General features: G+C 39.2%; 1 protein-coding gene across 2 annotated transcripts in view; it reads right to left on the bottom strand.

Moving 5' to 3' along the window:
* Positions 1–1,987: 1,987 nt before the first annotated feature.
* GABRB3 (gamma-aminobutyric acid type A receptor beta3 subunit) overlaps positions 1,988–22,557 on the bottom strand; it is a 40,078-nt gene continuing 19,508 nt past the window's right edge. For both annotated transcript variants that reach the window (XM_018084253.2, XM_008931952.3), the window contains exons 5-7: positions 19,962–20,114; positions 14,960–15,204; positions 1,988–3,150 (exon numbers count right to left, since the gene is read on the bottom strand). In XM_018084253.2, coding sequence (XP_017939742.1) covers positions 2,800–3,150; positions 14,960–15,204; positions 19,962–20,114 — 749 coding nt within the window. In that variant the 3' untranslated portion in view covers positions 1,988–2,799. The remainder of the gene's footprint in view (positions 3,151–14,959; positions 15,205–19,961; positions 20,115–22,557) is intronic.

Raw genomic sequence — 22,557 nt, forward strand, 5'->3', positions numbered from 1 at the left:
GAGAGAGAGAGTCCTCAGAGACTCAGTTCTCTTGCCCATACAGGGTCCTGAAAAATCCACGTTGTCTCTTTGCTCTGACCAAACAGTAATTTTCCATCTGCTTGGAAATTCTGGTTGAAGCTACTGGAGAACTGACTTCAGTGGTATTTGGAGTATACATTTCTATCACAACCAAAAAAAAAATCACTTCTTATTGAAGATTTCTGCCTGACCACATGATTTCTTAAGGAGCTGGGGCTTGAATAAAAGAGAGAGCTGTCATTAAATCATGACAGTAGGACCACTCTCTTCTTGAATCCCATTTTCAGGGTAGTTATTTAGGGCACTTACTGGAAGACTTGCTTGGAGATCATTTCAGTAGGGCAATTTTTCTAAAGGAAAGCCTACTATTTATAATTTTTATTAAAATCAGATGTTTTTTTTAAAATATATTTTGCTATTAAGATAAAAACTGGGGAAGGTTTTTCAACAATTCTATCTAATACGTACTTTGGGACAGTGTTAATTATTAGTTACTTTGATTACAATGTTGACAATGATCTCTATAATCCCTTCACAGTTTGAAGAGCTATTAGAGAGCTTACAATACATTATGGTTTACCAATGGGACTTAATACTGAGGAGCTTTTAAACACCAAGTTTTTCTGCTCCAGCTATACAGGTTCCTTTGAGGCTCTTCATACTGTATAGCTGTCTGCAGATACAGTGCTTAAAAACTGCAGTTCCAGTCACTTTGCACCACTGCCAAGGATGCAGCAGGATTGCGGCGCTGATCCCGCCTACGCCGGCAGCTGGGGTTAAGATGACCACTTCCAGCTGGGGATTGCATGGCAGCTTCACTGCAAGGCAACTGTGTGGAGCCCAGTCGTGCTCCCAGGTGGAACTGAAACACAGGCTTTGCAAACCAGGTTTATCTATGCCGAATTTCAGTCCAGAGCAAAGTTTCACAGTTCAGCTGCAAATAGGGGTGGGAACAGTAATGGACCGTAATGGCAGCAACACAAGTATCATTGCTCTACTCACAGATAAATTAAGTACTAGTGAGAACACGGGTCATTACAGAGCCAAGGCAGCCTTTTGAGTTTCATCCCTTTTTGGTGTTTTTGCTAGATGTGCATCCACACATATTTTCTCCCACAGAAGTCTCTAACTATTATCCAAAGCTCTCTGTCAAAAGATCCCATTGATGTCCAGAGGAATTTCACACAAAGAGAACTGGCAGGGCTAAGCCTGTATTCTGTTCTTTTAGATCTATTTATGCTACTGTATTTCTTGTTATTTGAGAATGTACATGATAGAAACACTGTTTACAAAAAATATATCTTCTTTTCTTTAGAAAGGTTTAGTTCTGATAAATAACAGATTAAGTTTACAGATCTGAAATTGGCATACCTTGACAACTACAATCTACTAGACCGAGAAAAGTTGGAATCCCTGTGAGGGAACAAATTGGGATGAAAACCAAAGGGGTCACATTTACATGAATGATATGTTAGAACATAGTTAATGCTAAAAAAAACACATACTCCTGTGATCTGTGATGGCAGCACACTACCTTGGTAAGTGTAGGTGTATATACTTTCAGTATATAAATAAAATATGAAAGTGCTCCATTACTGAATCAAAGTATTGGAAGTGCTCTATTTGCTCAACTCTAGAGAATAAAAAGTTATTACATCACAGAAACAAAAATATGACACAACATGCGGTCACAATAGCAAGCACAGGGAAGAAAAATATTGACAAAATATACTTATATGCATATTATGCAAATATATTTTACATTAACATACAATGTTATAAGAATGTTAAATATGAATGCATGTTTAAAAAAGGCTACAGCTAGATGATTTCATGTTGAAATAAATAACCTGAGACATCTTCTATCCTTTCACTGGAATAACAATCTTTAAATCTATAGCAGATGTAGAACACATTGACAGTAGTTGAATTCTCAGCTAAATAATACTAAAAATGTGCTGTTCTCTTTCAAAATGACATGGCAGCTGGAACGAGTCCAAGGGAAGGAAAATGTGCTGTACATTTACAGTACTTACAGAAGATTCATTTCACTGTTGATGGACACTTAAAATGCTTGTTTGAAACATTATAAACCTGTATATGTCTCCAAAGACCTACAACACTCCCATGATCAGATTGCTTACTGCAGAAGAGAAAGCCAGAGATCATTAAAAATGATGCTCATTCAGAACTGGGAAAAAATGCATTATGATATATATGAACCCAAGAAATTTTAACAAAGAAAAATAAATCTGGCTTGATGAATTAGTTGATGGATCTGAAGTATAAATAACTTATTTTAAACTTACCAGTGTAACTACTGCTTTATGATTGGTGTGTATAGCAGCATTTACAAATGATGTTACTAAATACTGACTTTATACATGATTACAGCTGTTTGAAAATTTCTATGACAATCAAAGTTTTGTGGTGATAATATACAACACTTTCTCAAGGCTTGTTGCTTTGACAACACCTGCCTTTTGATTTAAAAAGTTCCTCTGAAGTGCATTCTATGTTGAAGTGTCCATAATCTCAGAATGAATGTGTTCATGTGTGTGTGCATACATATAATTTTGCTTTGCAGCATGTGCTTTAAAGTACACACAATTCTTCGCTACATGTATTCACACATACATGAGTATGGTCTACATAGTAAAAGTTCATATATATATTTTTTTATATATAATTATATATATATAAATATATATATAAACTCTGCAGGCAAGTAGTATTTCACTTGTTATAACTGAAGTCCTTTAAAAAAAACTCAGTCATTCAGTTAACATAGTATAGCCAGTAAATTAAGTTGAAAAGAGAAAATGTGAATGGAAACACCATTCTTGACCATCTGTCAATGGCATTTACATCTGTTAGATCGGGGATTTTTATTTTCAGTTGCGAAGACCTTCTTCGTAAATGGCCCCTCCTGCTATGAGAGCCTGTTCTTTCTGAAGAACGCCTTCCAAAGCTTTCACGATGTGAGCTTTGTTTTCTGTACTGGATTCCTGAGTTGTCAAATGATATAGTTGAATTTCGGGCTTCCGTAACGCTGGTGGTGACCTCGTTGCTTGCCACCTCATTGTGAATTTCAAGTGATGTTAGCAGAATGTTTCCATGGGTGTCCACCTAGAGGGCAAAAATAGATAGATAAATTCTTTCAGAAGACTTGACATCAATCAGCAGAATGCACGTGTATGTAAACCTCCAAACCTATACATGTTTTAAAAAATAATGTGTGAATTTTAAGCATGTGATAATCTTAAAAAAAGTGGCATGACCCAGCTTCTTAAAATTAGGCAAGTATTTAAATACTTTTACAAACAGGGTTATCATCATACTACCAAACATACAGTACAAAAACGTAGTTGGCAAGCCCAACCATTTTCTTCTCCCTCTAAACCAGCCACATTTTAAAGGATGGTGTAGTTCAGTGAAACCTCTGTATTGGCAATATGGGGAGAGAGTAAGGGATGGATCCTCTCTCTGCTACAGTAGGAAATCAAATTAAACTGCACAAGCTTTTTATTTTTCTATCTGGGATCAAAAGCCAGGTAAAAATAAGTGCCTGTGAAGTTTGCTAAAATCAAAAAACCAGTTCTGATGCACTGAACTCTTTGCATTTTACAATCACAGAGCTTATTTACAACTTATCTCCTAAGTTTTTCCTTCCAAAGTCATTTGCACAATTTTCCAATCGTAGCAATGCTTAACTGTGTGGCTTTTCTGCCTGGGTGAGTGTCCTTAAAAAGCAATGAACTCAGACATAGAAGAAAGCTGCTCAACTGAGGAAATAGGTGGCATTCTTCCCTTCCACCTCCATATCCCAGAGGCAGTAAGTACAGTAAGTACAGGTGAATTTTCAGAATTAAGAAGAAGGTTCTGATCATTTAGTCTTTACCAAACTCTGGGCCAGACTCTCCAGTCCTCCTGAGTAGCCAAAGAGGAGCAGCAGAGAGTTGGGTACAGCTCCTTTGATTCATAAAAACTTCCAGTTCCTGCGAGTGGCACTGATGAGAAGTTCCAAGCAATGCTGTCTTAGTATTCAGTAGCTTCAGTGGTGGGGCAGCACATTCCCTGTGCCCCACGCCCTGCATGCTGGAGGATGTGCAGACAATGCAGCTGATGCAGGAATCAGCTCCAACTTTTCTGCAAGTTTTGGGGCAAGGAAAATGATGGCTGAAGGTAAAAGAAAGGCTCCGTGCTGGGTACTTTCAGACCGTTAACGCACGTGTGGTTCTGTTCAAGAGAATTTAGTTCTTCATGTCAGAAATAGATAGTGAATCATGGAATACAGGATAATTTCCAGTTTTACATATGCAATTTATTCATCCACAAGTCATCCTGCAATTAATACATTTTTCTAACCTGCCACATTATCTAGCTGTGTTAACTGTGTAGCAGTTGAACATTTCATCCTGGAAGCATCAAAAGTGGTTGTAAAAACAGACTATTGTCAGGGCCTTTTGAAGTTTGCACACTCATCTGATACCACGTCCTTTGCAAGCTTTGTGTGATGCATTAAAAGTATGCAGTTACGTGTCTATCCATATGCATTTAACTTTTTTCAGTCTTGTTAAAATTCTGTGAAATGGATATTTCTTTCATCAGTTATTGGTGCTTTGGCTTATCTCTTCTCAGGGAAGACATTTATGATAGTATATCAGTAATGCTTTGCCAAGCTGCTGGCAAATGGAAAAAAAATATAAAATGCTATGAATGATATACAAGCAAGTAGGAAAAAAAAATCCTAAGGTGTCTAAAAAATCCTGCTGCTGTAGGTCATGGTATATTATGCTGATGAGTGCCTATAAACAAAAATAAGTTACATGAACCAAAATACTTTGGTGGAGAAGCCTCAGTGTTGATTAAAAAGAATTTATTTTCTCCATGGCAGAAACCCTTTGGGTACAAAAGTAAGAGACTGAGGTATGTTGAAAGGAGTTCATGCTGTTGAGCAGGATCTGTAACCAGGGAATAATCAAAAGTGTAAAATATAGCCATGGATATCATCACTACTTATGGTGGTCTCTGAAAAAAAATTATTCAGTTTCCTCTGTTATTTTTTTCCACAAAGAGGACAAATTATGATCAGGATTTTTTTTTTACATGATGCATAAAATATTTCCACAACCTGTATTTTCCTCATGAAGCTTAAAACTAAATCTCTCATCTGAACCCCCATAGTGTCACATGTCATCTCCCTTCCCACCTCCTCCTAGGTTTTGAGAAATGTCCTTTGGCTTTCTAAAAATGCCATAGCAGAGACTGTTTTGCTGGGCTTCACCCTGAGAGCCCTGCTTTTCCCTTGCAGGTCTCTACTGCCTTTCCTTCCACCACCACATATGTCAACTGCTCTTTCCCTTAGGACTTCCTGATCTCTTCTGATTCTGTCTACTGCTACTTACACACAGGCATCAGCCCGTCCATGGGTACTTTGTCCTACATCAAGCCTGGATTGTTGTGAGCTGTCAGCTGAAAGCTTGTATTATGGAGGGTACACTTACGTATTCAGGCTTCTCCTGCCCAAGGTATTAATTCCATTCCACTTACTTCCTTGCATTGCATAGCCTTCTTCACCTTATCTGCCAACTTTACATGCCACCCTAACATAGCTTCTGCCTTTGATATGCCAGTGATGCTGCCACTTTTCACTGCTTGTCACTGCATCTAGAAATCAAACCGAAAGGTGGTCAAGAAAGTGGCAATGTTTGTGCAAATTCTTTGTCTGAAGATACCATTACGTCCTGTGAAGCTCCATGACAGCATATATTTTCTCAAAATTTCAAATGAAACATATTTCGAAACATACTTTTGAAATGCAACTCTTTGTTAATGGAGCAATGGGCTTGCATGTCAAATACAAGGAAGGAGCAGATGGAGAGAAGAAGGGGTCTGCAGAAAGTAAATCAAGCTCTGGTCCACAGATACTTTTGAGATTTATTCCCTCAAATTGATTCCTTCAGAGGCTTTGGATAAACATCTAAGGCCTCAACAACATTAGAGCACTATATGCTAATACTTTGTGACAATCTTAAGGCAATGTCTTGAAGTACGAACACTTAATGCATGCAGCATGTTAAAAAGTATTTGCACATAAACATGACTTCTGAATGATTTAAGCAATGATTTAAATTACTTTGACAAAGGTACACAAGCTCTCTCAACGAATAAAGAAGCAAACCAATAATGGCAGGGTATCCTGTGCAAGTCAACTCACGTTTACCTGAATATACAGGGAAGGCAAAATCCTCTATGAGTGAACATGAATGTTGCTCAGTGTCTCCAGGGAAAATGTTACCCCAGGTATATACATTAGGAAAAGTAGTTGAACAGATAACAGTCGGTCATGGTTACACATGAAAAACCAGGCCAATGTCTTTGATAAAACTTTAGTTTTACTCCTTAGAGTATAATTTTATCACCTGCCTCAAAAATATCACTGTGTACTGGAAATTCTCCCCAAAATGTTAACACAGGCTTTACTCTCAAACACTCATAAACTTGAGAAATGACACTGTGGATTTGGCCAATCTCCCCTCACTCCTTACCATCCTTCTTTAACCAAAATATTTCTCTTTTTTTTGACTTCTCTGCTAACCTTGTGCTTCCATTTTTCTTGTAGCCTCCTTTCTGCCCACTGTAGTTCCACCTGAAGCCATTCCTTCCCATTTCCCCACTGTGGTCTCTTGTTGGTTCTCACATGTCCTCCCCAACACAAGCAAGGGCTGGAGTGTTTCCATGGAGTGTTTCCCAGCGAGCTCATCAAAACAGATGAAAACAGCCGAGTACCAAATCATCAATTAATTCCCTGCTGAATCAGCATGGATATAAATATGCTAAAATAGTGCCATTATTTCAGATTCAATTTTAATCAAATGCCATCCCTCTCACCCCTGAACAACTACAGCTCCTGCACCAGGGTGAAGTGACTGAATCTCACATCATTCCATTTGGAGGCTAACAAGCAGATTCACTTTTGAATGTTCACTATTTCTGAACTATACATACTACAGTACAAACGAAAAATTCGAAGAGTCCAGCACTCTAATGTCATCGCATAAAAATGACCGTAACCCACCTAACTGAAGCCAGAAAGAGAAGAATTTAGATAACATTCACAACGAACCAGGTCCTTGCCCTTGGAGGAACATCACATCACCAACTGGATTGCATGTTATAGGTCCAAAACTTTAATGCCCTTTAACATCTGGAAAGTCCTGAATTCTTAATTCTACCCAAGATCCAGGCTCATTTAGATGTTAGGTATTCTGTTTTTAAGAAATAAAATACAATAGTTGCTATTGAATACCTTTCACCAGTCAAGATGCTTGGAAAACTTCAGCTTTAATACCAATTTGAACACACTTTACCAGGGTCAGGAAACTACAGTAAGGCTTGATTTATTATTAGGTAGTGTCTGCATTGTTTCATGTTCATTTAGTTTTCTGTTTAATATTCCATAAATTTTAAGGAGCATGTTACAATAAAATCTCTTTTTCCTTGTAAGTCTTTCACTCTACTACACAAAAAGAAGAGGAAACGTTGTGCTCAAACCCCATAGGTATGTTAAGTAGTTCATCAATCTCAAATTTTTAAATATCATGTAAACACTTCCCATCATGTGCAACATAACATCATGAAATAACATCATGAAAAACTGTCTCTGTAGTTAGTCTTGAAGTATTTTACATCAAAATTAGTATTCAAGTACATACAGAATCACACAATATTCTGAGTTAGAAGGCACCCAAAAGTATCATCAAAGTCACACTCCTGGCACTGCACACAACAGCCCTAAGTGTGCCTGAGAGCACTGTCCAAACACTCTTGAACTCAGACAGGCTTGGTGCTGTGACCACTTCCCTGGGGAGCCTGTTCCAGTGCCCAACCACCCTTTTGGTGAAAAACCTTTTCCTAACTTAAACCTCCCTTGCCACAGCTTCATTACCTTGGATCCTGGCACTGGTCAAGCGAGAGAACAGATCAGTGCCTGCCCCTCTGCTTCCCCTCAAGAGGAAGTTGTAGACCATGATGAAGTCTCCCCTCAGACTCCTCTTCTCCAGGCTGAAAAGACCAAGTGACCTCAGCTGCTTCCCCTCAGAAGACTACAAAGGTCCTTTGTAGTCTTCTCCGCCTTGGAGGGAGTCAATTTTGTATCCTCCCAATTTTGTATCCTCCCAATTTTGTATCATCTGCAAACATAGTATCCATTCCAGTCCCGTGTCCAAGAGCACCAGTCTGCAGATGGAGCCCTGCAGAACCCCACTAGTGACTGGTCCCCAGCCTGAAAGCAACCCCATTCACCCCTTTGTGCCCAATCAGTGAGCCAATTGCTCACTCATTGCATGATGTGTTTATCCAGCTGAATGATCGACATTTTGTCCAGAAGGATACTGTACAAGCTGGTATCAAAAGCCTGACTGAAATCCAAAAGATTATATCAACTGGTTTTCCTTGATCATCATCCCACAAAATAGATCTCCACTTGAGATTATAATAAAATGGAAATTATTTTTGGTATAAACTGTAATCTAGGCTCCAGCTACCTGATTGTCACCTGATTTGCTCTGGTGCAAGTGTCAGGGGTTTTGCAAGGGGTAAACTATGTGATAGCAGTTTTCATCATCTTTACTTATGCATAAATGGCTTTCCAATACGTAGAAGAGTATGCAATCAGGCTGCAAGTGTTATCTGTGCTTAAAGCTAAATTCATTGACCATATTATGTCCTAGTTATTTTAAAAATAACTTAATACTGCAAGTAAAACAAAAATTATACTGCTCTCCTTGAGTCTAAAAATTGATACTTCTCTCACTACCATTTAAATATATTGATATTAATTAATTACCACCAAAAAAATGAAAAATATAATTATGTTCTACCAGCCTAGTAGATGAGCCCAGGACACCCAGTAGAACTGGGTATAGAAAGATCTTGAAAAACAAAGTATGAAGAAGAAAACTAATGAGGAACTTCCATATTATTATAACTGTGTACCAACTAATAATGAAGTTTGACAATTAACCTTGATGTATTAGAACAGAGGAAGAAAAGGAAATAAATGCATGGCCCTCCCTTGCCCTGTATTTCACATTGTCTGGACTCTTACAATCTCTGGGCTGTACTGTGAATTGCACATACAATCCTTCTTTTACTGTCTCTGGATTCGAACGATTCATACTTGTACTAAGTGGCCGCAAAACAAAATTAATACATGTATGATTCTCCCAGTGCACACTGAATGTCCCCATCATAAGCTACAGGATTGTTCCCACAACTTCTTCCCACAAGAACTGTGCTCATCACCCTTGACAGATATATTTCAAAATTTGGCACCTACTCATCACACTCATGTTTCAAAAATATCCCACTGCTCAAAACAGTAACGAAAAAAGTATCCAGGAAAGATGAAGATGCACAGGAGAATACTGCCAGTTTTGCTATTCTCATACTTCCCAATTTAAACTGAGTGATAATTCTGCCACAGCAGCCAAGATATTAATTTTCAGAAAAAAATCCCACCTATGAGAAGGGTTGCTACAATTAACAATTCTTTAAAAGTGCTAAGTAGATGTAAGTGCCCTGAGCCTCGATTCTCAGCAATGCCTGGCAGGAATCTGCTGCCTTGGCTGACAGTGGAGGTTTGAGCCAGGAATCTCCAGAGCTAAAAAAACCATGCAGACACTGCTTGATGAGAAGGCCCTTTTTATAAAGGGTTATACATTGTTTTTGTTTAATGGAAGCTCTTCCCACATGTCTAACAGCCACAGGGGGGGGTTGAAACTTGAATGAGCTTGTGTGATAGTTACCCTTCCAATTGATATTCTGGGGCTGAAATTTTGGTCCCACCAAACTGAAAACGTAAATTGCCACAGCTTAAACGAAGAAGCATTATTTTTAGCAGGGGACTGGAACATATCACAACCTCTGTGGATTGGCCCAGAAGGAGCAATGTCCAAAACACATGCTCACCATCTGCTTATACCAGCAGCCTCTATCACAAGAGTGAAAAACAAGTGAGAATAGGATTGCCTTAGAGCTCTCTCATGCTGATTTAGTTGTAAATTAGGCTGTATCTGAGTCTTACTTAAAAGAAACAATTTATGTATCAAAACTGAAAGTTTTGAGAGCTAAAAATGAAGCCTGGATCTGCCAACACAAGCGAGAGAAACAGAACTGATTTGCAACAATGGTGATCAATTTTCAAGGGAAAACATTTTTAGAGGTCACCCTTTCTGACAGTTTCTCCACAATTTTAATTTCAGCATCAATACCATAGTCAGAAGAAATATTTTATGAAAAATCAAAATTCAGTTCTTCCTTTATCCTAGAGCTTACCCTCATATATGAAGTAGACTATCAAGGCTTTCAAAAAAGAGTTTTCAATCCCAAGCTGGTACATGTACGAACACTGGTTATATGCACAAAAAAAGCAGCATTCTATGTTTGTCTCCAGTAACTATGGTTTACTGGGATAAGCTGGAACAGTTCAGTGAGGAATACTATTTACAGTACATTATCTGAAACAAAATGTGATGCAAAAGCAGTCAAAAGAAGAGACGGCTAAGTGTGAAATTTTCTTTGTAGTCAGCTGCTGATCCACAGATGAGTCATTCATAAAGGCTCACTCATATTTCATCTCATCAGCAGCTCTGAATTTTCTGAAACCTTTTCCAGATATTCAGTTTAAACAGACGTACTTCAGTCATCATGCCACCTTCAGCAGTGCTACAACCAAGAATACAAGGGAGAGTTTTCCTCTCCCCACTGCTTTTCTTTGTCAACTCTGCAACATGAGGACACTGCTGTGCCATTTCCATGCTGCAGGAGCTCTTTCTTACACCTGCAGCTATTTGGCTTGTTGGCTTCAACACGAGGACAGAGCTGGACAGCAAACCATAATGGGAGCAGTGAAGCCAACAGGCTGCTCAGCAGGAGCAGCTGGTGGAGCCCTCCTCAACACAGCAAGCCTTAGTGGTATGTATCAGGAATAATTCAGAGAGAACTACCTAAAATCTGGCAGTGGTGTGGCATGTCCATAGCAGTAGCAGCAGCAACAAGGGGGGTGGTTGTGCCAGTTTTGGCTTTTCAAATCTGTAACTTCTGATACAGGACCATGCAAATGCATGCATTAAAAAGAAGAGTTACTGAGCATGAAGAGTGACTGCTTTGCAAAGCAATTATCAAATAAAACACAAACATACCCATATCTGTGGGTTTTGTGGTCTAGAACATTTTTGTTACTAAAATGCCTCTTCTCTACAGTGAAATAAGACTAGGAAAGCATGAAAAGCCCTTTTGCTACTATAAGAGGAGTGTTTATAACCAATGCAAAGCACTGTGAGGGCTTCTATGGGGAAATGAACTCCATCTCAGCCTGACGCAATGCAAGAGACTGCTTCAGCAGTGCTCCCAGTCTTGGGAACCATAAGAGCAAAGTTTAAACTCAGGGCCTGAGCACCAGAAAATATGTTGAGCTGCCTCTGCTCTGCTAGTGCTGCCTCCCAATACAAACAAGTGATTTCCACAGCACCGTAGCCCCTCCTGACTCAGGCTAAACCTGACACAGCACAGAGTTGTCCTGTCACTACTCCCACAGGTTACAACATCTGATGTGGACAATAAATGGACTAATGTTTGTTTGTTTTTGTTTTCATTTGGTTTGATTTGGTTTATGCTTTACTTTGTTTTTCCAGTACCCTGAGCTAGCACTCTAAATCAGTGACAGGGAGCTCAAGCACATGGTTCAAATACAAGCAAATTCAATTGCTAAAACAAAACAACAACATAAATCAGTCCAAAATAGCAGTCGGAAATAAACTAATAATAATGCCTTCTTCCAGTTTTATATTTGAACCCTTTACAATCTTCTTTCCAGCACAGCATACACTTTGACAGCCATGAAATAGTGGTGACAGCTGCAAAGAGGGCTGCCTGCTTTTAGGCATTCTCTCTTTCTTTAAAAATGTCACTCAGCCCCAAATCACATGAGATTTTAAGTATTTCCCAGGATTAGAACCCTTCCCTTTCTGAAGGGAATTACACTCCATGGAAGCCTGAAGCCTCACCAAAATCACAAACTCGATAATTTCACAGAACTTGCACAAAGTAATCTTCATCCATGTCTCTGAGCCACTCTTACTGAGCAGTATGCTCTCCAGTCTGTGAGCCTCTCCCAGAGCATCAGCACCCAACTCTAAAGCAACAAGCAAGCAACTGTTATTTCCAACAGATTCAGTGATTTGCAAGAGCCCCAAAGGAGAGATTGGAAGTTAATCCCTCTTTACTGACCCTGAAGAGGTCTGAACCAAGGTTGTAGAGCTTCCAGATACTGTCTTCCATAGAAGTATGTTCAAAACTCTAGCATAACCATGTGTCCAGCTACATCCATGGATATCTGTACATCATGGTGTGTGGTGGGCATGATCCAGAAGCATGGAAACCATTTTCATTTTCCTGCTTCAGGACTCCAGTGTCTCGAAGCCCTGGTAAACTTTGTCTGAAGTAGATCTGCTAGATGCATTTTCCCTGAGATGCTCATACTGAAATCAGTGGGACCTCTTACCTGTTCTGACCAAATGCCTCTGCTTTGCATTTGCCAGTGTTTCTGAAATGCGAAATTCAAATCTGACATCCTACATCCACTGAATCTGCATGTTCTGTCTATGCTTTGTTTCAAAGATTTCTTTCTGTTTGTTCCTGTTGCATGCTGGCACTGCTTCTCTAAAGGCACTGAATCCAGTAACTGCAACAAAGCTGTGTTCACTTTACCAGCTGAGGCCTCGGGACAGAATGTTTTCTACACAGAATGGGACCATACCTCATTGTTTATCCTGTGTCATTTGAACAGTAAATATTCACAGTTAGTATGAGTACATATGGTTCTACAAAGCATACAGAGTTCCCTTTTGCAGCTGGGACTCCAAGGGACAAAGTAACACACTCTTCTTTCAACTCTGGTGTACTGAATTTGTATCCTTATTTCATAGAATCATAGAATCGCTTAGGTAGATAAAGACCCCTAAGGTCATCGAGTCCGACTGTTAACCCAGCATTGCCATGTTAACCACTAAACCATGTCCCCAAGTGCCACCTCCATAAACCCTCTGAACACTTTCAGGGATGGTGATTCCACCACTTCCTGGGGCAGCCTGTTCCAATGCCTGACTCCCTTTTCTGTGAATAAATGTTTCCTAGTATACAGTCTAATCCTCCCCGGTGCAACTTGAGGCCATTAGCTCTCATCCTGTCACTTGTCATGTTGGAGAAGAGACTGACCCCCACTGACTCCTACCACACTACAACCATGTCTCTAAGTGCCACATCCGTATGTCTTTAAGTATCTCCAGGGATGGTGATTCAATACTTCCCTGGGCAGCCTGTTTCAGTGTTTGACAACTGTATCTGTGAAGAAATTTTTCATTCATACACGTTGATATTAAACCGGTAGAAAAATCAGAACAGTTCATGATATTGCTTAGCATGGTCCAGAAACAAAGAAAAGGTTGGAAGTCAAAAGCAAGGCCAAAAAAAGGGTTGATATAAGCTACGAGCAGATCCAGCATATAAAGTGCTATGAACTGGGTATGAAAAGCTATATTTTCAGTAGTTAAGATTGTGATTACTTTGACAATACAGATGAATTGATCTCAAGATAGAAGAGCCATCAGACATGGGGTGATATTGGACCCATTAACAAGTCTTGTACTGAATTATGTAAATCATTTAAATGGATGAGATTCACCAGATGGTTTCCACCAGGAGATCTGAACCTTAGTGCATACACCTGCATTACCTGCTTGCAGCTAAAATCTTTTCCATATCTTTCAAATCTGATATGCTTTTATTTCCCCATCTGCATTTTTTTATTATTATGACTACTTATTTTTCCAGGAAAGGGAGTTCATTCTTTCTGATATCTTAGTTCTAAGTAGTGCTGCCAATGTGATGAGAATTTGGTTTCATAATATAGTGGACAAAAATGTGTTTATTGGTTCAGAATTTTTTCACAGATATGAGTGCCGATAATTAGGTGTAGTTCTGCATTAAATTTACTATAGCAGACAGAATCATTAGGGTGAAAAAATATAGCTTGAAATTACTTTTATGATACTGGTTTTGATAAAGAGGTAGTAGTTTAGTCCCTGTGAACTCTTCTAATTTATAGCTGATAGAAAAAACAGTCTTACTCAACAGAACTGAATAAAAAAGCCTCACTGGGAGTATTTTAGTCTAAAAAAAAATGTTCTATTCAAACTGACATGGCTTGTTAACATCATAGACTATTAAATACCTTGAATTTTTCTTCCAGAGATAAAAAAAAAAAGGTATTCACTGGATGAAGTAATACCCCAGGCAAGGAAATAGGCTGGAGTGTAATCAGCACTGACCTTGCCAATACCATGCTTCAGAAATCAGTCTGAAAGTTTCTCTAGGACTTATACTTTTCTGTTGGTCTTAAATAGCAGCAGATGACAATGCTGCACACAACGTTCAACTATGCTGGCCAATTAATTATCATGGCAGAACTAATCCTTTATCTGTTCTCTCCCATGGTAAATGCATCTGCTCTAACTCAAGTGAGAAAAAGTGTGCTCAGATCTTGGATTCCCCCATGTAGGTACTTCAAATCACAGTTAGATTATACTTGATTTAGACAAATAAATGCCTTTGGAGACCTGAGCCTTTATTTTCAGGCTAGCTGCAATCCCACTGTCTTCTTACAGTTACTTGTCATATAGATCATACTCACTTCCATGTCTGTATACTTAAATGTATTCTTCTATGTTGGTTCTTGAAACTAAAAGTGCCAACGTTTGTCCACAAAAAGAAAATGTGGTTGGGGATGTTTTTAAGGAGCCTGTTTGGTTTATTTCATGCCGACAGTCTTCATAATAAAAGAATAGAGACAATATATATAGATTAAGAAACCTACCCGGCTGCCTTCAAATCTTGAGCGATCATTGTTTGCCTTTGTTGTTTTTTCTGCAAGTTTCTTCTGCCTTTGAGGGCCTTTCCCAAAGAAAATATAGTTGACAAAGGCGTATTCAAGTAAGGCCAAGAAGACAAACACAAAACAGCCCATGAGATACATGTCAATGGCTTTAACATATGGAATTTTAGGCAAAGTCTCTCGCAGGTGAGTGTTGATTGTTGTCATTGTCAGCACAGTTGTAATTCCTACAAAAAGAAAAAAAGAGCATGTCTTACAACTCCAAGCATATCATGCTTCAATTTTACTTTCCTTCTTGACAAATATGCCTTGTCAGTGTGAAGAAGTTTAAAAATTTGTGAAAGATATCCTGCAGGTAACATTACTGCAAATGAAAGCAAAATTAAAGCTTGATGCATTATTATTCTGTTACAATTATTTCCTTCATGTGATCAGGGGGAACAGCTAACAAGGAGGTCTGGCACCCTTGCTGTGAGTTAAGGTAGCTTCATGGAAGCCAGTCTAGGTGTACTGGAAATCTCTTCCATGAAGCCAAACAGGAAGAGTGTTCATATAGATGGTGAAAGGCTTCTCCAACACAGATTTAAATTTCTAAGAGTTAAACAGTTGGTTGACCTTGGCTCTGTAAGGCCCCCCCTTTAGCAGATAGAGAGAAATAGGCACCTTTCTAGAGCAGTTTATCCCTTCTATTTTAGACATCTATTTCTGGAAGGACAATATATAAGTGGAATTTGACGAGCAGTTTGGAGCTGTAGGCTAATTACATAGAAAGAAGTGAGGTGAGCAGCGAGAGGCAGACAGGTATATGCATTTGTGGAAAGAAAAAGGAATAACAGCAGCATTTTTATAGTGACCAACTGGACAGTAATAAAATATCCAGAACAATCTGTGAGGTTTTTCAAACCTCCAGTTATTTATCTAAGGATGCACATAGCACCTGAAGATATATTACAGAGCATTGTTTTGAAAATCTGGAAAGAAAAGCGAATTTATTGTCAGTCTGCCTGAATTCACAATAAACTGCAGGATCTGTATCTCTGCTGGAAATTTTATGGGAATCACAAATCACAGGTTGCTGAAAACACTGATTTGTGGAATAAGTCTACATTTCAAGGCAAGCCATTCTATTAGGTTCCCTCCATTACTATTTTCACTGATTCCATAATTATACCATCAGTTTGTAAGTAATCACTAAAATGCAGGGAGAACAAAAATAAAGGATGAAAGAAAATTGCTACCATATAATAAAGCACAGCTTCTTTTACCTGAAGAGACAGAAATAAAGACAATACAACTCAAAATCAAGCTGTCAGTGTAAACAGTGTCACTCCAGGGAACTGTAGTAGTACCCTATGAGATTCTGTAACATATATTTTGTATATTTAGTAGGTCAGCATCATGTGGTTTTCAGTGCTTTTCCTCTAAGCTGTGAAACAAGTGTGAGTTGATGTCAGATGTTTGCTGATCCAGAAGATTAAGCACAATGAACAGAAAGGTGGCTATCACTAACCAAAGGGAAATATATTCCCTGGGAGATCCTGAAACCCTGCAGGCAAATGTCCTTCTGAAGATCAATGATTTATTTTAAAGCACAGCATCCCTTATGATAAAAAAATAAGATAATCCTGTGATTACAGCCCTTCCCATAAGTGAGAAATCTAGAGATTATTTTTCTCCTCACTCAAAGGACTCCATTTAGGAACTTCTAAAGCTAACTAGCAAAAAGTTGAGAGTGCAGAATTGATAGGTTTGAACATTTCTCTTGACATTAGCCCTGTATCAGCATCTACCTGCAGTGTCCATAGCACACAGTCTCTGGAATGAGCTGACCTTTGCTCCATACCTCGGCTCCACTCTAGAGGCAACTATTTGGTTCAGAGTAGCAAGGACCAGGGACAGGAGCAAAACATGGAAGTGCACGAACCAGAATCAGGTTCTTGCAGAGAATACAGGCTTCCTGTAGGGGTTGAGTAAAAGCTTGTCTCTCTGTCCCAAGAACTGCACAGGGAATGCTTCCTCTAACAAATACCTAGGCCAGCAGGTATACCTTCTCTGTAATGCACTTTTCAGAGCCAGCTACATACATCCAAAGGTGCTGTATTGCATTTAATACACTTCATATCAGCTTCAGACTTATAAGGGGGGCTATACAAACAACCTAGGATAAGACCCATGGTACTGAACTTTATTACACAAACATCACAGACATAATCATCAATGCACTAATTGTTTTTCAGAAGAAACCATTAGATGGATTTTCATCCTCTCCAAAGGACTATCAATCAAAAATAGAACATTTGGTCTCCTGAGTTTGCCTTGTACTCTCTGACTTTTGTTCTAATAATTGTCTTACAGTACTTGATGAACTTGTGCTACACAGAAATTGGCCACAGGAGACAGTCCTGTTCCTTAAACAAGGAAAAATCTTAGGAACCTATTATAGAAGGGCACGGAATGTCACTGGGTTTGGTAACTTCTGTCTAACCATCTGTTCTCTGCAGTTCTGGCCAGTATGTAAAATCTAGATGCTGACTGATGTGTTTGAAGTGCTCCCCTCACTTGGTCATAGTGTCTCCAGTGGAACTCAGGTATCCAGTTCATTTATGAATATATCAGAGATGTTTGGACTGTATGTCCCACTTCCTATTAAGCTACTACTTAGCTGCAAGCTGCTGAACACACCTGACCTGCTGAGTGTGTCATGCCAGATTGAATCATGCCCATACATGCCCAGTTAATCCACAGTATCTGCAGTAACTGCAGTTAACCTAAAATATCTTCAGCTACCCAAGTTCAGATGCTAGGACGTAATATGATGAAGCACAGAGATATAGCTGTCTACCCTGCCTGCTTTGGTCCGTGGCACCTTGGGAGGTATGGGGTACAGAAATGGGAAATCACATAGGCATGGGTAGGAGTCTGGGTTTGCTGTGGTACATTACAGAAAAAGAAGGGAACTAGGGAATATCTTCCTGTTTTAAGAAAATAAAAGAGTACTTCAGGAAGTTAGCACAGACTTAGTGGCAAGCTCTGGGTAGGAAGAACGTGCTATTGGGAAGCACAGAATCTGGGACAACATGAGAGGCAGCAGTATTCATAAGGATTTATAGATCCATTTAATCTTCCTTAGCTATAGCTATGCTTGAGTATGCTTCTGTAAAAGATTAAGTATTTGCTGTGAGATATTGTCATAGAATCTGTCCTGGTTCTGGCCAGGACAGGGTTAATTTCTGCAGTAGCCAGGAGGGGTCATGGCTAGGACCAGAAGGTTATTCTATACCACTCACTGCTGGGGGGTGGGGTGGGGTGGGTGCAGTTGGGTCCCGAGTTCCCCAGTGAGTATTTCTGCATGTGAATCAATCTCTCTTTGTACAATTTTGTTATTAATATTGTTGCTGTTATTAATTTTATTTTCTCATTGCTGTTTTTATCTCAACCCAGGATCTTTGCCTTCTGTGCCTCCAGTTCTTCTCTCCAGCCATCCACAGTGAAGGAGGAGGCAGAAGTGAGCAGCATCATGGTTTTCATGGTAGCACTAAATTGGAGAATACCATTCCTAAACCATGACAGAATCACCAAATGGTTTGGCTTAGAAGGGACCTTAAAGACCACCTAATTCCAACCCTGCTGTCACGGGCAGGGACACCTTTCATTAGATCAGGTTGCTCAAACACACTTCCAACATGGCCTTGAACACTTCCACTACTTCTCTGGGCAACCTGTTCCAGTACCTCACCACCCTCACAGTCAAGAATATCCTCCTAATTTAAATCTACTCTCTTTCAGCTTGAAGACATTCCCCCTTGTCCTATCACTACATGACCTGGTACAAAGACTCTCCCCAGCCCTCTTGTAGGCCCCCTTCACGTACTGAAAGGTACCATAAGGCCCCTCTGGAGCCTTCTGTTCTCCAAGCTAAACAAACCCAGCTCTCTTGGCCTGCCTGGAGAGGTGCTCCAGTCCCTTGATCATCTCTGTGTCCCTCTGGACTCACTTCAACAAGTCCACAACCATCTTATGCTGGTGATCCCAGAGTTTGATGCAGTACTCCAGGTAGGGTCTCATAAGAGTGGAGCAGAAGGACAGAATCACCTTCCTCAAACCTGCTGGTCACACTGCTTTTGATGCACCCAGGATACAAGTGGCTTTGGGGATTGCAAGTGCACATTGTAGGGTCATGTCAAGATTCTCATCAACCAACACCACCAACCCCTTCTACTTAGGGCTGCTCTCAATCCATTCTCCCCCCAACCTGTACTTGTGCTTGGGATTTCCTGACCCACATGCAGGACCACTGACCTGGCCTTGTTGAACTTCATGTGGGTCCACCCCTCAAGCTTGTCAAGGTCCCTCTGGATAGCATGTCAACAGCACAATTTTCTAGTCACCTTCCCTTATTTAAAGGATCCTTTGATCTGAAAAGGTCTTGGACAGGGATCACCAACCTGTACCAAATCCATGTTTTTCTGTCATGAGATAAATGGCATTTTAGGCTTCATAAACGCGCACTTAACCCACCATTTATTCTGAGGGTTAGCTGGAGTGTTATAGATGATGTGCCCCTGTGTGCTGAACTAGCAATGGTTCTTGAAGTCTGTTCCTGCCAGCATCAGTTAAAAAACCCAGGACCTCAGGAGGAGGCTTGGAGCCTTATTTGTCTTCCCACGCTGAGTTGGACTACAAGCCCACGCTCAAGTATGACTGTGGGGCTGGTCTCCTAGATGAAGTTACTGACAACAACATTAACTTTGATGAGAACAAGTCTAGGACCTGTACGAGCAGCTCATGTCAAGAGATTTAGTGGTAGCTTCATTCTTGCATGCAGGGGAAAACTTATCACTTTTGAAGCAATACTGGATGACATGATTTTGACGTAAATTATTCTGGAATATCAAAACACTGACATCACACTGTAGTTTTTAACAACCTCTGAAGGCTACATTCAGTATGGCATTTTAAAGTCCCACTCATTCTTAGCACATACCAAGGGCAACTCTTGCTGCTGATGCATCATAATTGATCCAGAATGACACCCATGATAAAATGGTAATCAGTATGGAGGGCATGTAGGTTTGAAGAATAAAGTATCCAATATTTCTCTTCAACCTGAAGCTCAGTGAGAGTCTTGGATAGGCACCTGAGAAAAGAGAGGGGAAAACAGCAATTTTTTATACTGAAGAAAAGATACTTGTGGATAGCTGCCTTCAGTTTCTGCAGAAACTAAAGCACGCACATTTTATGAGTTAATATGACATCTGCAGAACACTACGGAAAACACCTTCACTGTATTACTCATTGGCATTAAAAGAAGCTTTTCAGTGAATATAGTGATGTCCAAGTAATTTGTATTTGGGAAGAGACAGAATAAGTTACTTTGGATTACTGAACAGATGGGTGAGCACTGGTTAGTTTTTAAAAATGAATGTTTAGGTCTCCAAGTAAAATGCTTATCCAAGTACAGTTTTCTGTATAGCATTTATATTGAGAGGATTAGTAATGTGCATACTTTTTTATTTACAGTGAAGAGTTCGTGAGATGAGACTTCTTAATTACATTTGAACTATGAGAAACATGCTACATGTGGTGTTAAAAATAAATTGTAATGAATCCCAGTGAGGAAAAGACTTCAGACCAGATCCTCTAACATCCATGAGAGCCAGACAGAATTTTTCTTCCAAAAATATTCCAAGCAAAAAAAAGTTGAATTTATACGTGTGTGTGTGTGTGTACATACAGGATTCATGGATTGTTACAAATGGAGCAAATAAATAATGAAAAAATAAGAGCCTCAATGTCAATGCTTCAAACAAAACATCTTATTACTTAACTTCAAATTGGTGTACATCAAAATTGATGTTAATCTTACTGAATATATTTTATATATTTAGAAATCTCAAACGGTTAAAAAAAATTGTGATTTCTTTCACCCAATGCTAAGATGATTAAATCTGAGTACAGTTGTATAAGAAACAGATAGTCATTCACACAACATTAGCTTCATGATTTCAGTGTTTGCACTACCAGTCTTAGCTATGATACTTCTAACAGCTCATCTAAAAGATCCAGTTAGTCAACATTCTAAAAAACATTTCAGCACATGTTGAGAACCCAACTAGATATTAGATCAGTTCCCACCCATTCTAATGCAAATTATGAGTAAGATATGAAAGATTACACCTAGAGACAAATTAAAAATTACAAACTTCTCTTTAAATTATGTTTATATGCTTGCATATGAGCTTAAGAAATTGTAATTTGCCCATATACACAAGAATGACGGATTTCCTAAGAGAGAAAGAAGGAAAAGAAAATTGTAGATTTCTCTTCATCACATTCCTGATAGTTTGGTATACTTCAAGCCATACTACAGAAAAAATGCTATACCGTTTCTAGGCAGCAGAAGCATCTAGGGACTATCAAACTTGTGCAAATATCCTTAACTGTTTTATCAAACAATCTCAGCACAACTATCACTGGGAAAAGAAATATCTGGTAGATGTATCTGATTGCTATGATTACTTCAATCAGTAATAATTTTTTCCAGGATGAAATTTCTTCTAGTGTCACCAAGAGAAGTATATTTGGTGGAGTCAGAAGAAGGTATTTCATCACAAAAATCAGACTAAGGTTTTCTGCTAAAGCAGTCAACACAATTTCCAGCAAAGAATAATTTATACTGCAGCTTGCTTAATATCTTCATTTTCCAACGAAAAATGTTTCATTTCAAAAAACAAGTTCTCTCATTGAAACCAGGTCTTCTATTTTTTTTTTCCAGAGTTTAACTTTTTCATTGAGCTTCTTATGAAAAGGTTACCATGGCCTTGTGGCTGCAGACTATGTATATAAAACAGGAGCATACCCTGCCATCATGAAATACATTAAAAATGCAGTAGACCTGATCACCTTCTTTCAATAAGAGTAGAGCACCAGAAAGAAATCCTCATAAAACTCTGTTGACAAAAATTATTTCATACAATACACCACTCACACAAAATCTCCCATAAAATACTGATACTATGATTAAATAGTATGAACTGAATCACTGAATCACAGCATCTTTTTGGGTTGCTCGAGAGCCAAGGACCCTGGATGCACTGGGTAAATTCAGAGAAAGAAGAAATTTGCCATTGATAAAGCACAGAAAATGGTGTAGGTGAAAGAGGTGTGTGTCAACAGTGGAGAGAAGTAACGTGTCAAGCATGTCAGTAATGTTCAGTAACAAAATCCCAAACTGAGAAACAGTATAATGGAGTGAACTTTGGACATTTATCTTGAATGCTTCACCTGTGACCATTATCCATTACCTCATGACCATCTCTGCTTAATTAGGTAAACTAGTGAGACCTGGCCTTAGAGGTGGATTCCACAGCTGGTCTCAAGGCCAGAGATGTCAACATAAAGATGTTTTATGCACCAGGTTCTTTGTCCTGAAGCTAGAACCCTATGAACCATACCCAGGGCCAGGGCTGTCAGTGCTTTCTGTTCTCCTGCTCTAGAGTTGGACCTGACTGTAACAGAGAGATTCAGTTGTGAGTCTGACTGTGCACTGGTCCTTTTGAGGTGCCCTATGACATCTCAGA

This window comes from Manacus vitellinus, unplaced genomic scaffold (assembly GCF_001715985.3).
Source record: "Manacus vitellinus isolate BGI_N305 unplaced genomic scaffold, ASM171598v3 scaffold_7_pilon, whole genome shotgun sequence".
Classification (NCBI taxonomy): Eukaryota; Metazoa; Chordata; class Aves; order Passeriformes; family Pipridae; genus Manacus; species Manacus vitellinus.